Source organism: Oryctolagus cuniculus, chromosome 12 (genome assembly GCF_051225735.1).
Source record: "Oryctolagus cuniculus isolate XC-2025 breed Fujian yellow rabbit chromosome 12, ASM5122573v1, whole genome shotgun sequence".
NCBI lineage: Eukaryota > Metazoa > Chordata > Mammalia > Lagomorpha > Leporidae > Oryctolagus > Oryctolagus cuniculus.
Window position 1 is genome coordinate 88,650,829 of NC_142878.1, and position 14,488 is coordinate 88,665,316.

The following is a 14,488-nucleotide window of genomic DNA, read 5'->3' on the forward strand; positions in this document are numbered from 1 at the left end:
AGCTGCTTTTCCCAGGCCATAGCAAGGAGCTCTACTGGAAATGGAGCAGCTGGGCTAAGAACTGACACCTGACACCCACATGGGATGCACGCATTGCAGGCAGCAGTTTTACCCGTTGTGCCACAGCGCGGACCCTGGTGTGTTTTTTTTTTTTTTTTTTTTTTTTTTTTTTTTTTTTTTTGTCAGTTTTTCATTTCCACAGTACCTGAGAGGAGTTTCTTGAGAAGGAAGGCAGTTCATTTCAGTTTATGGTTTTGGGGGTTCACAGAGCATCATGTGGTGGGCAGAAGCACAGAGACCCATGAGGCCCAGCTCCGCCTTTGTAAGCAAGCCTTTCACAAGAGCCACCTTCTGAGGGCACGCCCCACTGACCTAAAGACCTCCCACCAGGCCCAGGTCCCAGGCAGCACAGTAGCATCAAGTCTCCACCCCAGCCATCAATCATTAACATAAGACTTTGGTGTTCAAACATCTGTGGGAGTTGGGGAGCCAAATCTTGTTCAAACCACAGCGGACGCAGACATGCATTTAATGTTCTCAGCTGTTCTATAGCTCAGCCCAACTTGTTTATGATCTGTTTCCCCTGCTAGTGAGAGTGTAGCCTTGGTCAATTCCAGGAAAACCCAGACACTCAATCAGGATTCTCCTGTGGGAGAGGATGACAGCCATTTCCTGGTCCATAGCAGTATCCCTGAAAATGTGCTTGATCCCCTTGTAGTGGGCTCCAAATTCATGTCTGCCCTGAACACTATAATGTGATGTATTTGCAAACAGGATCTTTTCAGATGTAACTGATTTTATCAACATTTGTTTATTTGAGAGGGAGAGTGACACACATGCACACCATCTTTCATCTAATGTTTCATTCCCCAAATGTCTACAATATCTGGGACTGGGTCAGGCCTAAGCTAGGAACTCCATTTGGTCTTCCGGGTGGCAGGGACCCAGGTTCTTGAGCCGTCACATGCTGCTTCCCAGAGTATGCATTAACAGACATTGAAAGCAGAGCAAACCACAGCAGCTCACTAGGCTAATCCTCTGCCTGCAGCGCCAGCCCCTGGGGTTCTAGTCCTGGTCAGGGCGCCAGATTCTGTCTCGGTTGCTCCTCCTCCAGTCCAGCTCTCTGCTGTGGCCCGGGAAGGCAGTGGTGGATGGCCCAAATGCTTGGGCCCTGCACCCACATGGGAGACCAGGAGGAAGCACCTGGCTCCTGGCTTCAGATTGGCGCGGTGTGCTGGATGTAGCGGCCATTTGGGGGGTGAACCAACGGAAGGAAGACCTTTCTCTCTGTCTCTGTCTCTCACTAACTCTGCCTGTCCAAAAAAAAAAAAAAAAAAAAAAGGCAAAAGCAGAGCAATGCAGGTGGAGTTGGGGCCCAGTGGGTTGAACTGCCACCTGCAACACTGTGTCAGAGCACACAGACCTGGCTGTCCAGACCTGGCTGCTCCATTTTTGATCTAGCTCCCTGCTAATGCACCTGGGAAGGCAGCGGAGGATGGCCCAAGTCTGTGGGCCTTGTCACCAGCGTGAGAGATCAGTATGGAGTTCCAGGTTCCTGTCTTTGGCCTGGTCCAACTCAGGAGTGAGCCAGCAGATTGAAGATCGCTCTCTTTCTAAATCTGAATTTCAAATAAGTAAACAAATCATGGTAAAAAAAGTAAAAAGTAGGGGCCGACGCTATGGTAAAGCGGGGGTAAAGCCACCATTTGTGGCATCGGCATCCTCTGTGTGCTGGTTCGAGACCCGGCTGCTCCACTTCTGATCCAGCTCCCTGCTAATGTCCTTGGGCCCCTGCCACCCATGTGGGAGACCTGGAAGAAGTTCTTGGCTTCAGATCAGCCCAGCTCCAGCTGTTGTGGCCATTTGGGGAGTGAACCAGTGGATGGAAGACCTCTCTCTCTCTGTCTGTAACTCTGCCTCTCAAATAAACAAATAAATCCTTTTTTTAAAAAATTAAAAACTAAAGAAAAAAAAAGTAGCAGAGGCGGGACTCAAACCCAGGCACTCTGATACAGGATGGGGGCATCCCAAAGGACGTCTTAACCACTGTGGCGAATGCCTGCCCCTTCACATTATTTTTAAAAAGGTGAACAACAAGGATGTGTGTGATCCCTTGCCAATGGCAGGAAACGAGGCTGAGGCACTGGGCACAGGCTTCATGCATGGCAAACATGGGGCACGTGCTCCCTATGGGTGCCTGGATCGTCCTCTGAGAAGGGAGAGGTGGGCCAGTGGAGCTGGGACAGCTGCAGCCAGGAGGCGGGTGCCCGATGTGCACTTCCATTTCCTGGTGTTATCAGAGAGCTCTCAGCCCTGCCCCTTCAGCTTGGCCCCGCACTCGGCCCTGGCCTGTTCCTCCTGCACGCTGAGCTCGCGGCTCAGCTGAAAGATATCCTTTCCCCCTCCACTGCAATTCTGTTCTTAGTGGATTTCCCTTGAGAGGGGAGTCCACAACAGCTGAGCCTCTGCGCAGGAAAATGCAGAAACAGCTCATAAGAATGCTGGAGGGAACTGAGACACAGGCCACAGAGAATCCACCTGACTGTACCTTGTTAGGGGTGGAAAAGGCCAGGCAGGCTGCTTGCTGCCAGACGTGGGTTATGGAGCACCGGAGGCAAATAGTCACCTTGTGTACCAATCACTCTCACCTGGAATAGAGGTCGGATAATAAGCCTCAGGTTCCAAATATGCTGAAAAAACCGGTTTATATTTCATTATACACTCACCAAAATGGCTCAAGTGAAATAGAATAAAAATACCAACATAGAGCAACTAGAACTTTAAGAATTTTTTATTTATTTATTTTTACTTGAGAGGCAAAGAGACACAGATCTTCCATCTGCTGGTTCACTCCCCAAATGCCCACAATATCCAGGGCTGGGCTAAGAACTCCATCATGGTCTCCCATGTGGATGGCAGGGACCCAAGTACTTAAGCCATCATCTACTGCCTCCCAGGGAATGACAGGAAGTGGGTGTCCAAAGCAGTATCTTAACTGCTGTGCCAAACACCTACCCAAAGCAACCAGAACTTTGAAAAATTGCTGGTGGGAGTGTAAATTGATTGAGACATTTTGTAAAACGCCTTAGCAGGATCTACTAATGCTAAATAAACATACACCTACTCTATGATGTGGCAATTCCAGTCCTAGATATTTACCCAAGAGAATTAAGTACATACATCCACCAAATGACAGATACATATATGTTCTCAGCAGGCTTATTTGCAACAGCTAAAAATTGGAAACAATACATGTATCTATCAATCAGAGAATGGATAAAAAATTATGGTACACTTATATAATGACCTACTACTCAGCCCCAACATAAAAAGAATGAATGACTGATTCACACGCCAACCTGGATTAATCTTAAACACATTCTGTTGAATGCAAGCAGACAGGGAGGCTGGCATTGTGATGCAGTGGGTTAAGTTGCTGCTTGTGACAATGGCATCCCATCACATCCAGCTCCCTGCTAATGAGCCTGGGAAAGCAGCTGAGGATGGCCCAAGTACCTGGGCCCTTTTCATGGATGTGGGCGGAGCAGGGTGGAGTTTTTGGCTTCAGGAGAGATCCTTTTCTCTCTTTCAAATAATTAAACAGGGGCTGGTGTGGTACAGCGGGTTAAGCTGCAGCCTGTGGTGCAAGCATACCATATGAGCGCCAGTTCAAGTCCTGGCTGCGCTGCTTCCAACCCAGCTCCCTGCTAACAGTCTGGGGAAGCAGTGGAAGATGGCCCAGGTGCTGGGGCTCCTGCCACCCACATGGGAGACCCAGATGGAGTTCTAGGCTCCTGGCTTCCCTGGCTGTTGCAGCCATCTGGAGAGCAAAGCAGCAGACAGATCTCTCTCTGCCTCTCCCCTAATCAATCTTTTAAAAAATTAATGACAGACAAAAAGTGTGAATATTGTAGATGCCATTTATATGAAATTCAAGGACAAGCATACCTCTTCTGTGGTGACATGTCAGGACAGTAATTATTGACACTGACACAGAGTGGTCTCTTGATGTTGCTGAGTGTTCCAGATTTCAATCCAGGTAGCGATCGAAGTGTAAGTGCATGTAAGAAGTCATCCTAAGCTGAACACTGGACTTGCCCTTTCTTATATGTTTTTTAAAAAAATTTATTTATTTATTTATAATTTATTTGGTTCATTCCTCAAAGGCCCCCCAACAACTGGGTCTGTGCCAGACTGAAACCCCTGCCTTCCCAGTCCCATCAGCAGGGAGCTGGATTAGAAGTGGAGCCGTGGCACTCCAGCCAGCACTTTTTTTTTTTTTTTGACAGGCAGAGTGGACAGTGAGAGAGAGAGACAGAGAGAAAGGTCTTCCTTTTGCCGTTGGTTCACCCTCCAATGGCCGCCGCGGCCGGCGCACCGCGCTGATCTGATGGCAGGAGCCAGGTGCTTCTCCTGGTCTCCCATGGGGTGCAGGGCCCAAGCACTTGGGCCATCCTCCACTGCACTCCCTGGCCACAGCAGAGAGCTGGCCTGGAAGAGGGGCGACTGGGACAGAATCCGGCGCCCCGACCGGGACTAGAACCCAGTGTGCTGGCGCCGCAAGGCGGAGGATTAGCCTAGTGAGCCGCGGTGCCAGCAGCAGCCAGCACTTCAATATGGGATACCGGTGTGGCAAGCAGTGGCTTAACCTGCTGCACCACAATGCCAGCCTCTCCATATGTAAGTTACACTTCGTTTTTTAAAAAAGTGGCCTATGGCCGGCGCCGCGGCTCACTAGGCTAATCCTCCGCCTTGCGGCACCGGCACACAGGGTTCTAGTCCCGGTCAGGGCGCTGGATTTTGTCCCGGTTGCCCCTCTTCCAGTCCAGCTCTCTGCTGTGGCCAGGGAGTGCAGTGGAGGATGGCCCAAGTGCTTGGGCCCTGCACCCCATGGGAGACCAGGAGAAGCACCTGGCTCCTGCCATCAGATCAGCGCGGTGCGCCAGCCACAGCGCCCTGGACACAGCGGCCATTGGAGGGTGAACCAACGGCAAAAGGAAGACCTTTCTCTGTCTCTCTCTCTCTCACTGTCCACTCTGCCTGTCAAAAAAAAATTTAAAAAAAAGTGTCCTATATTATATCTGCATTTGTAATAAATCCAATGCAATAAAAATGCTCTCATCCTTTAAAAAATGTTATTTTTCAATTCAAGCCTGCTGAGGTTCCTGGAAGATTCATCCCAGCGGCCTCCGACTGGATTTCTCCTGTGTGTCCGGTGGTCTTGCCAAGCCCGTTGGATTCCGCCAGTGTCCAGCTGATCCAGCCTTGTTGCTTCCCACGTGTTTGCACAACACTGCGGAAACACCTCAGTGGAGCTGACCGCTCGCAATTCACTCCCTCTCCGCCTTCCCGCCTCTGCCCTTGTACCCTTGCTCACAGAGCTTGACGTCTCCTCACCTTTGGACGCGTGCCCGTGCTCCCCTGCCCTACCTGAGCCGCTGCTGCCAATCGCTCCTCAGTTCACAGTCCAGCTCTCCAGGGCTCGCTCTCACGGGTCTACCTGGGCTCCGACCAACGCGCACTTTCCAACTTTCTGCCTCTCTGTGAGCTCAACCATATTAAGCCCTCTGTTTTTTTTTTTTTTTTTTTTTTTTTCCCCACATGATCCACCCACTGAGCTAAGAATTTCCTGCCAACTGCCAATAACTTGTCTATTGCTGGATCCCTGTGCTCAGCTAAAGAAACGGAGAATTCCAAGGTCCACTTTTTGTCCCAGACTTTCTAGTTTTCATAGAAACGTTGCTGCCATTAAACTCTTCACGGTGGAAGAACTTGCGGATTAGTGCTGTCGCGCAGTGGGTGAATCCGCAGCCACCACCAGCGACATCAGCATCCCCTGTGGGCGCAGGCTCCAGTCCTGGCTGCTCCACCTCCCACCCAGCTCCCTACTAAACCCCTGGGAAGGCAGTGCACGATAGCACAAGGGCTTGGCCCTCTGCCACCCATGTGGGAGACCCGGATGGAGTTCCTGGCTCCTGGCTTTGGCCTGGTCCAGCCCTGGCCGTTGCCCTCGTTTTGGGAGTGAAGCAGCGGATGGAAGACCTCTCAACCCCCCTCTCTCTAACTCTGCCTTTCAAATAAATCTTAAAAAAAAAAAAAAGACATAAATTAGTGTTTTCAGTTCGAGATTTCTTTTAAGTTAGCCAGTCTCTTGCACTGTCCGGTAGAATGGCCACCAGTCATTGGAGGCTAATTAACTGGACGGAAATAACAGGTAGGGAATCCAGCTCATCGGTCTCTCCGGCCAGCGTGCAGAGCGGCTGAGCTCCCGTCACCGCACACAGCTCTGCGGCCGCGCGCGCTCCAGTCCCGCACCCCGCCCCCGTCACCCCTGTGGTCCGCCCGGTGGCTGGAATCCCTCAGGTCTCCGGACAGACGGGGCTCCGGGATGGCGGGGGCCGGGTCTCCCTGACGTTGCTCCGGGCTTAGCCCGAGCGCGCAGCGGGCGCTGAGCAAGTCATGAGTGACAGGAGGCACCTTCCGGACACACCAGTCTCCAGCGCTTATCCACGCTGACCGGTCGTTTATGCGTCGCCAGCCTCTGACATTTCGAAGCGCAGCCCTAAAGAAGCGCCGCGAGCTTGCTGATGGCGATCCCGGAGGCGGGCGCGGTGCGGCACGGCGTCACCGCGCCAGGACACGCCCCCTCTCTCGCCCGCGCCCCGCCCACGCCCGGCTCGCGCGGCTGCCCCCGGCGTGTCACTGCGCAGGCGCGGCCCGCGAGCGTGGGGTGTCGCGAGGCTGCCGGGCTGCGGGCGCTCTGGAGCGCGGGGGTTTGCGGCCTGCGTTCGGCCGGCTCCAGCCACGCACTAAGTGAGGCAGCGAGGTCCAGCGAGCAGAGCCTGCCGGCGGCGCCCTGGGCAGTGTGGCCATGGAGAACCAGGTGCTGACTCCGCACGTCTACTGGGCTCAGCGACACCGCGAACTGTATCTGCGCGTGGAGCTGAGTGATGTGCAGGTAAAGGCCGCGTCTGGGCGGCGGGAAGCGCGCGGGACCGCGGCTCCGGGGAGGGAGGTGCGTGCCGCGACCGCTGCCCGCTGTGTCCGTGCGCGCGCAGCCAGTCTGCAGTGAGCCGACGAGATAGGCGAGGCGGTGCGCTCGCGGCGTGCCGGCCCCTGTGGGGCGCCCACGCAGATCCCCGGCCGGGGCGCGACCCCGCACACGCACCCAGGGCTGCAGAGCGCCTCGGGCGCTGCGTGAGCCCGGCGTGGGCGTCGGAGGCCGCCCCGGGCCGCCTCTTTGTTCGCAGTGCGCGGCCCGGGAGCTCAGCCGTCGGGGTTCGAGTTGGCTGAGGCCCTCGGAGGCGCGGGATGGAGCCGGCGGCTCGGTGGTGCGGTGGCACAATGGCCTGCGGTGCCGCGACCGGACCTCTGGCCCTGGAACGTTCAAGAGGCTGCGGCGGCCACACCCACCTCCCAACCGTTTCGGGATAGGAATCGTTCTTACTACTTTGAATTTTGACCTCGCAGGGTATTCGAAGGCGGTGAGCTTAGGTTTGCCGAGTTTCACGGGGAAAGCGTTTATGTTTCGTAGCCACCCCCCCCCCCCAATTTGATAGAACTGAAACCCCCCCCATGCTGGAAGCCCCCCTTGTTGCTGCCCAGACCTTCCGGGGTTCGGGTCTGGGGGGTGCTGGAGTTTCCTTCTGGAATGTTCTCAGTCATGCCTTCTCCCCGCGCTGCTTGACGTCCCTGGCACCCTGTACCCTCATCCATTCACTGCACCGAACTCTCCGCCTGAGAGGCGGGCCCTTACGCTGGCGGCTGTCACCTTGTCTGTCATCTTGTATTGCAGAGTGTGGCTGCCTTCTGGGTGTTGACTTCAGTTTTTTTTTTTTTTTTTTTAAAGATTTATTTATTTGAAAGGCAGAGTTACAGAGAGAGACAGACAGTGCTCTTCCATTGTCCGTTCACTCCCCAGCTGGACACAGTGGCCCGGCTTAGGCCAGGCTGAGGTCAGGAGCCTGGGACTCCATCAGGATCTCCCATGTGGGTGCAGGGACCCAAGCCCTTGGGCCATATTCCACTGCTTTTCCAGGCCCATTAGCAGGGAGCTGGATCGGAAGTGGGGCAGCCAGGACTCCAGCTGGCTCTCATAGGCGATGCAGGCTTCCCAGGTGGTGGCTTAACCTGCTGGGCCACAGTGCCTGTCCTGTTGGCTGGAATTTGTTGAACTTAATGTTTACTTGTGGAGTAGTAACCTGTTTTGCTGTTGAATGATGAAAACAGTACTGAGCAAAGGCGCCTTAAATAGCTGTGACATTGTAATATGGCATTTAATGTGTTAAACCACACCGTTACATTTTTGCCTCAAAGGATGAATAAATGGTGCTGTCTCCCTCTACTCTGCTTCATGGTGCTCTAATAAAATAGGAGAAAACAAAAATCTCTCGTAGATGGGGACTTGGATCTGCGTCCAGAGATTTCACCGGCCAAAGGCAGAAGTGCAGGACGGGTGTTTTAACAACCTCTTTAAGTGTTTTGTTAAGCAATATGTAGACCAGGTTAAATAAACCCAGGCTCTGCTCTCTCTAGATGTACCATGTGATATGGATAGAACATTCTGGAATATTTTTGAAGCTACAGGCAGAAAGTGTTTTTTTGGGGGAATGTGATGATGGTGAAAAGAAAAGGAAATTGGACAAATTACAAAATGAACCATATGTATATTTTTCTTGAAAGATCTAAACCTTTTGTAGTTAAGAAACATGAACTTAATGCTAATCATATTTTGTATGTTTAGAAGTATGGAGGTATATATGAGAACTATATAATAACTAAAAGATATAAGATAGAAAAAATTATCTTTTGGACAGAGAATTCCTTTTAAAAAGTTTTTGGGAAAACAATTTAGTTTTTGGCTTTTTTAGGGTTCAGAGCTGCGGTTCTGAGGCATCCAGTTCAAGTACTATGAGTTTACAAACAACATGTTAATGCCATTCGTAAAAATTGGCCGGCGCCGCGGCTCACTAGGCTAATCCTCCGCCTTGCGGCGCCGGCACACCGGGTTCTAGTCCCGGTCGGGGCACCGGATTCTGTCCCGGTTGCCCCTCTTCCAGGCCAGCCCTCTGCTGTGGCCAGGGAGTGCAGTGGAGGATGGCCCAGGTGCTTGGGCCCTGCACCCCATGGGAGACCAGGAAAAGCACCTGGCTCCTGGCTCCTGCCATCGGATCAGCGCGGTGCGCCGGCCGCAGCGGCCATTGGAGGGTGAACCAACGGCAAAGGAAGACCTTTCTCTCTGTCTCTCTCTCTCACTGTCCACTCTGCCTGTCAAAAAAAAAAAAAAAAAATCCTCTAACATCTGCAAGCTGCTACAGACTTAGGTGAGTCAGACAGACCGACTTTTCTAAGACAGGCAGTCTAGAAGGAAGCATAGTAGCATAAAAACAAAGTTTTGTTCGTGAGTCTGTTTATTGGTAGAATGGAGTTGAGTATTGAACTAGAATTTGTTACTTCTCATTTCCTTAGAGATGGCTCCCAGAAATGAGTAGTATTCATGTCAAACTGCGACGGGGAGAACTTTCCAGAAAGAGAACCATGTGGACTTGCAGATACTTGTAACATGTCACTTTTATTATGCCATTGCCCTGCACAGAGACCACCAGGAACCCACCAATAATTTAAAAAGTTGAGTTTCTTACTTAGTACAGCCAAGATGAACATACTTACTGGGGAAGCTTGGGTGTCTCATTAAGCTGTCGCCTGCAGTGCTGGCATCCCATATGGGTCCCAGTTTGAGTCCCGGCCACTCCACTTCCAGTCCAGCTCCCTGCTGATATGCCTGGGAAGAAAGTGGAAGGTGACTCAATTGCTTGGGTCCCTGCACCCAGTGGGGAAACCTGGAAGAAGCTCCTGGCTCCTGGATTTGGTCTGGCCCAGCTCTGGCCGTGGTAGCCATTTGGGGAGTAAACCAGTGGATGGAAGATCTCTTATCCTCTCTGTCTCTATCTCTGTCTCTCTCTTTCTGTAACTCTGCCTTTCAAATAAAATAAATCTTTTTTTTTTTTTTTTTTTAAAGAAGATGTTGGAACCAATTATAGGATTGGATGTTGGTGACTGGAGCAGGGAATGGTTTCAGGAAGTGGGTGTCCACTTTAGATGCTGTCAGAAAACAGGAACAATTCTGATATCTGGATAAATCTTACCTGCAGGCAGAGGAGACTGGCACAAGAATAAAACTGGTCGATAGAGAATTAGCTGTCAACTTAGTTTGGTTAAGCAAGGAAGGCTATTTGGTGATTTTGTGAGTGGCCTACACGTACTACCCATGTGTTTGTGCTTACACAGCATTATCAAATGGCCCTTGTCTCATTCCACCAAGAATTCAGAGTAACCTGTAGGAACTTGTTATTTCGTGAGATTGCTCAGGACAGTAACGTGGCCTTACCGTGCTCCTGAATGTCAGGGCTACTGCTCTGTTTTGTTTTTCTTTTTATCAGTTGATTGCTCGGTGCAGGGCCTGTTGAAATCAGTGGTTCTGGCTGAAGATGAAGCAATTCATTTATTTGTTCAATAAAAGCCATTTATGGAGGTCTGCTCTGGTCTGTCATGACCTTGGTGCTGGGTTCTTGGACAGCTCTCTAATACCCCCTGCTTTCTGTAGTGTGTCCTGTAGCTTCTGTGTGTTTGTTTTAGAGGGTGCTGAGTTCCAGTTGGGGCATCTGCCCCTCCCCCTCTCACCTGAGACACAGGGAACTGTCCAGTTTGTCCCATCCCATTGTTAAAGCTGCAGGGCTAAATGAGGAACCCCTGCTCATGTGAGGAAGCATGGGTGACAAAAAAGACTTTCAGGTGGCGTTGCGATTGTGTGTGGTGAGCACGGAGGCCAGCTGGGCAGCCTGCTCTCAGAATAGTGGACCCGTCCGTCTGTCCCAGCAACCAGGCTTGCTAAACCATTTCTTCGCTTCTCAGGGTTTTGTTTGTTTTAGACATGTGTGGACAGAGTACAGGGCTGTGTTTGGGAGCTGTTTGAAGGACAGAGTTCTCATCCTTGCCAGACAGTTCCATGGAACGAGTGTAACTGAACACGTGACATTGCATCCTTCCTCTTCCATTCCCACCTGGGGACTGGATAATTCACCTAACCTTTATGAGATTGGTGTCTTCATCCCAGAATAATACCCAATTCGTAGGACCGTTCTGAGGTTTGAATTGGATAATGGAGTTGGAGGAGCTCTAAATTCTAGCGTGCTGTTTAAGTGTGAGGTATTGTTATGACTGTAATTAGAGCTTAGATGAGTGGGACAGACACAGAGAGCGAGATTGGTGTGGAGTCTATTAGCTGACCCATCCATACATAAACACTTAGTGTGTGACAGGGGTGTCATCCAGATTAATGGGGAAAGGGTGAAATTGGATGGTGACAGTTGGTGATCCAAATGGCAAAAAATAAAGGAAAATCGTGCCTTATGCCATACACAAAAATCAGTTGGGGGTGGTGGTTAATGACCTTCATGCACAAAACTACTGAAAAAAAACCATGGAGACTATCCAATATTAGAATGGGGAAGAATGTCTTAAGACACACAAAGCACAAATCCTGGACTGGCGCTGTGGCACAGTAAGCTGAGCCTCTGCCTTCGTTGCCAGCATCCCATTTGGGTGCCGATTAGAGTCCCAGCTACTCTTTATTCCAGCTCTGTGCTATGGCCTGGGAAAGCAGTGGAAGATTGCACCGGGCATCTGGCTTTGTATTGGCTCCAGCTGTGCCAATTGGGGATTGAACCAGTGGGTGGAAGACCGCTCTCCCCCCCAACCCAACTCTGCCTCTCAAGTAAATTAAAAAAAAAAAATCCTAAATAAAAAGATTGACAAATTTCAGACGAATTTGAGGAAGATATTTGCAGCACACATTGACAAATGACTAGCATCTGGAATATTTGAAGAACACTTACAGATCACTAAGAAAAAGACTTACTGAGACAGGCACTTGGCCCAGGTGCTGCATTGGATGCCTGTATACCAGTGTACCTGGCTGAAATTCCAACTCTGCTTCCAGTCCAGCTTCCTGCTAATGTGCACCCTGGGAAGGCAACAGATGGGTGACTCAAGTACTTAGGCTTTGACACCCATTTGAGAGACCTGGATTAAGTTCCTAGCTCCTGGCTTTGACCTGAGCCAGCCCCGGATGTTGCTGGCATTTGGGGAGTGAACCAGCAGATAGAAGACCTCTATTTCTTTGTCTTGTTTTTTCTTTGCTTTTAAATAAAAAGAAAATAAATAAAACATTTTTTTTTATTTATGTATTTGAAAGGCAGAGTTACAGAGAGGCAGAGGCAGAGAGAGAGAGCCCAAATGGCTGCAGTGGCTGGAGCTGAGCCAATCTGAAGCCAGGAGCTTGGAGCTTCTTCCACATCTGCTGCGTGGGTGCAGGGGCCCAAGGACTTGGGCCATCTTCTGCTGCTTTCTCAGGCTCATTAGCAGGGAGCTGGATCAGAAATAGAGCAGTCAGGTCTTGACCCAGTGTCCATATGGGATGCCAGCACTGCAGGCAACGGCTTTACCTGCTATGCCAAAATTTAAAACAGAAAAAGACATTATCCAATAGAGAAAAGGGCAGATAATAGCAACAGATCAGAGTACAAGCAAACAAGAATGGGCAATACCCCTGAAAAGATGCTTCATCCACTAACATCAGGGACACGTGGATTATAACAGTGGTACTGTGTCTCACAGTAGTTTGGGGAAAATGAAAAAGCCTGATATTATCAACCACTGGGAAGACATTCAGTGATGGAACTTTTTATTTAAAAGATTTATTTGAAAGAGTGACAGAAAGAGAGAGCGAGAGAGAGAGAGAGATTTTCCATCCACTGATTTACTTTGCAAATGTCCCCAAAGGCTGAAGATGGGCCAGGTCAAAGCCAGGAGCCCTGAACCCCATCCTGGCCTCCCACCTGGATGGCAGGGTCCCAAGTGCTTGTACTACCTTCTGCTGCCTTCCCAGACACATTAACAGGGAGCTGGATCTGAAACATGGCAGCCGGGATTCTGAGCCATTGCTTCAATATGGGATATAGAATGCCAGCATCACAATATCAAATAAAAAGCAAGGTGATGAATGACATAGGCAGTGTGAGGCTATAAACGTAACATGTAGAGTAATGGTATGTATTATTATGAAGATCCAGTGGGAGGGGCTGGTGCTGTGCACTATGGGTTAACACCCTGTCCTGAAGCACCAACATCCCATATGGGCGCCAGTTCTAGTCCCAGCTGCTCCACTTCCGATCCAGCTCTCTGCTATGGCCTGGGAAAGCAGTAGAAGATGGCCCAAGTGCTTGGGCCCCTGCACCTGTGTAGGAGACCTGGAAGAAGCTCCTGGCTTCTGGCTTCAGATTGGCGCAGCTCCGGCCTTTGCGGCCACTTGGGGAGTGAACCATTGAATGGAAGACCTCTCTCTCTTTCTCTCTCTGCCTCTCCTCTCTCTTGTAACTCTGACTTCCAAATAAATAAATTTTTTTTTTTTTTAAAGTACAGTGGGAATGAAAAACTTCCAATTCCAGAATAGTGGTTACCTGCAAGGCCTTGTGTGTCTGAGGATCAAGTCATTGTGTAGCTGCATCTGTCTGTTTTCCTAATTTGTAAAAAAAAAAAAAACCCTTTAAAAGGGTTTGTTTGTTTGTGTGTTTGAAAGGCAGGATGTCAGAGAGAGACAGACATAAAGATCTTCCATCCACTGAGTTCACTCCCTAAATGGCTGCAGCGGCCAGGGCTGGACCAGGCCAAAGCCAGGAGCCAGGAGCTTCTTCCATGTCTCCCATGTGGGTGCCAGGACCCAAGCACTTGGGCCATGTTCCACTGCTTTCCCAGGCACACTAGCAGGAAGCCAGATTGGAAGCAGAGTAGCCAGGACTCAAATCAGCATTCTGATACGGGATGCTGGTGTCACAAATGGCAGTCTAACCTGCTGTGCCACATCATTGACCCCTATTTTTAAAAAAACTGAGGCAAACAAAATGCTAATGGATGATGGGTGTAATGGTATTTGATATATTTTTAAGGTTTTGCCTGATTGTTTGAGATACTTCATGGTAAAAATTCAGTAGGTCTAATCTAAGCTGTTTATAACCATGGTACAGAAACATAAAGTGGTAAATTAAATATTTGATGACTGTCGATCTCTCAGTGGTTCAGGCCCAGTGTTAAGTGTTGTGGTGAGCAACATGTATAAAGGCACCATCTTCAAGATGAGCAAGACAGGCCGGCGCCGCGGCTCACTAGGCTAATCCTCCGCCTTGCGGCGCCGGCACACCGGGTTCTAGTCCCGGTCGGGGCACCGGATTCTGTCCCAGTTGCCCCTCTTCCAGGCCAGCCCTCTGCTGTGGCCAGGGAGTGCAGTGGAGGATGGCCCAGGTGCTTGGGCCCTGCACCCCATGGGAGACCAGGAAAAGCACCTGGCTCCTGGCTCCTGCCATCGGATCAGCGTGGTGCGCCGGCCGCATCGCGCTGGCCGCGGCGGCCATTGGAGGGTGAACCAACGGCAAAA

The 14,488-nt window shown here is 50.6% G+C and overlaps 1 protein-coding gene across 1 annotated transcript in view; it reads left to right on the plus strand.

Moving 5' to 3' along the window:
- Nucleotides 1–6,668: 6,668 nt before the first annotated feature.
- The window catches only part of HACD3 (3-hydroxyacyl-CoA dehydratase 3), a 48,030-nt gene continuing 40,210 nt past the window's right edge, over nt 6,669–14,488 (plus strand). Inside the window, exon 1 of the mRNA XM_002717945.6 lies at nt 6,669–6,958. Within this exon, the coding sequence (XP_002717991.1) occupies nt 6,872–6,958 (87 nt within the window). The 5' untranslated portion in view covers nt 6,669–6,871. The remainder of the gene's footprint in view (nt 6,959–14,488) is intronic.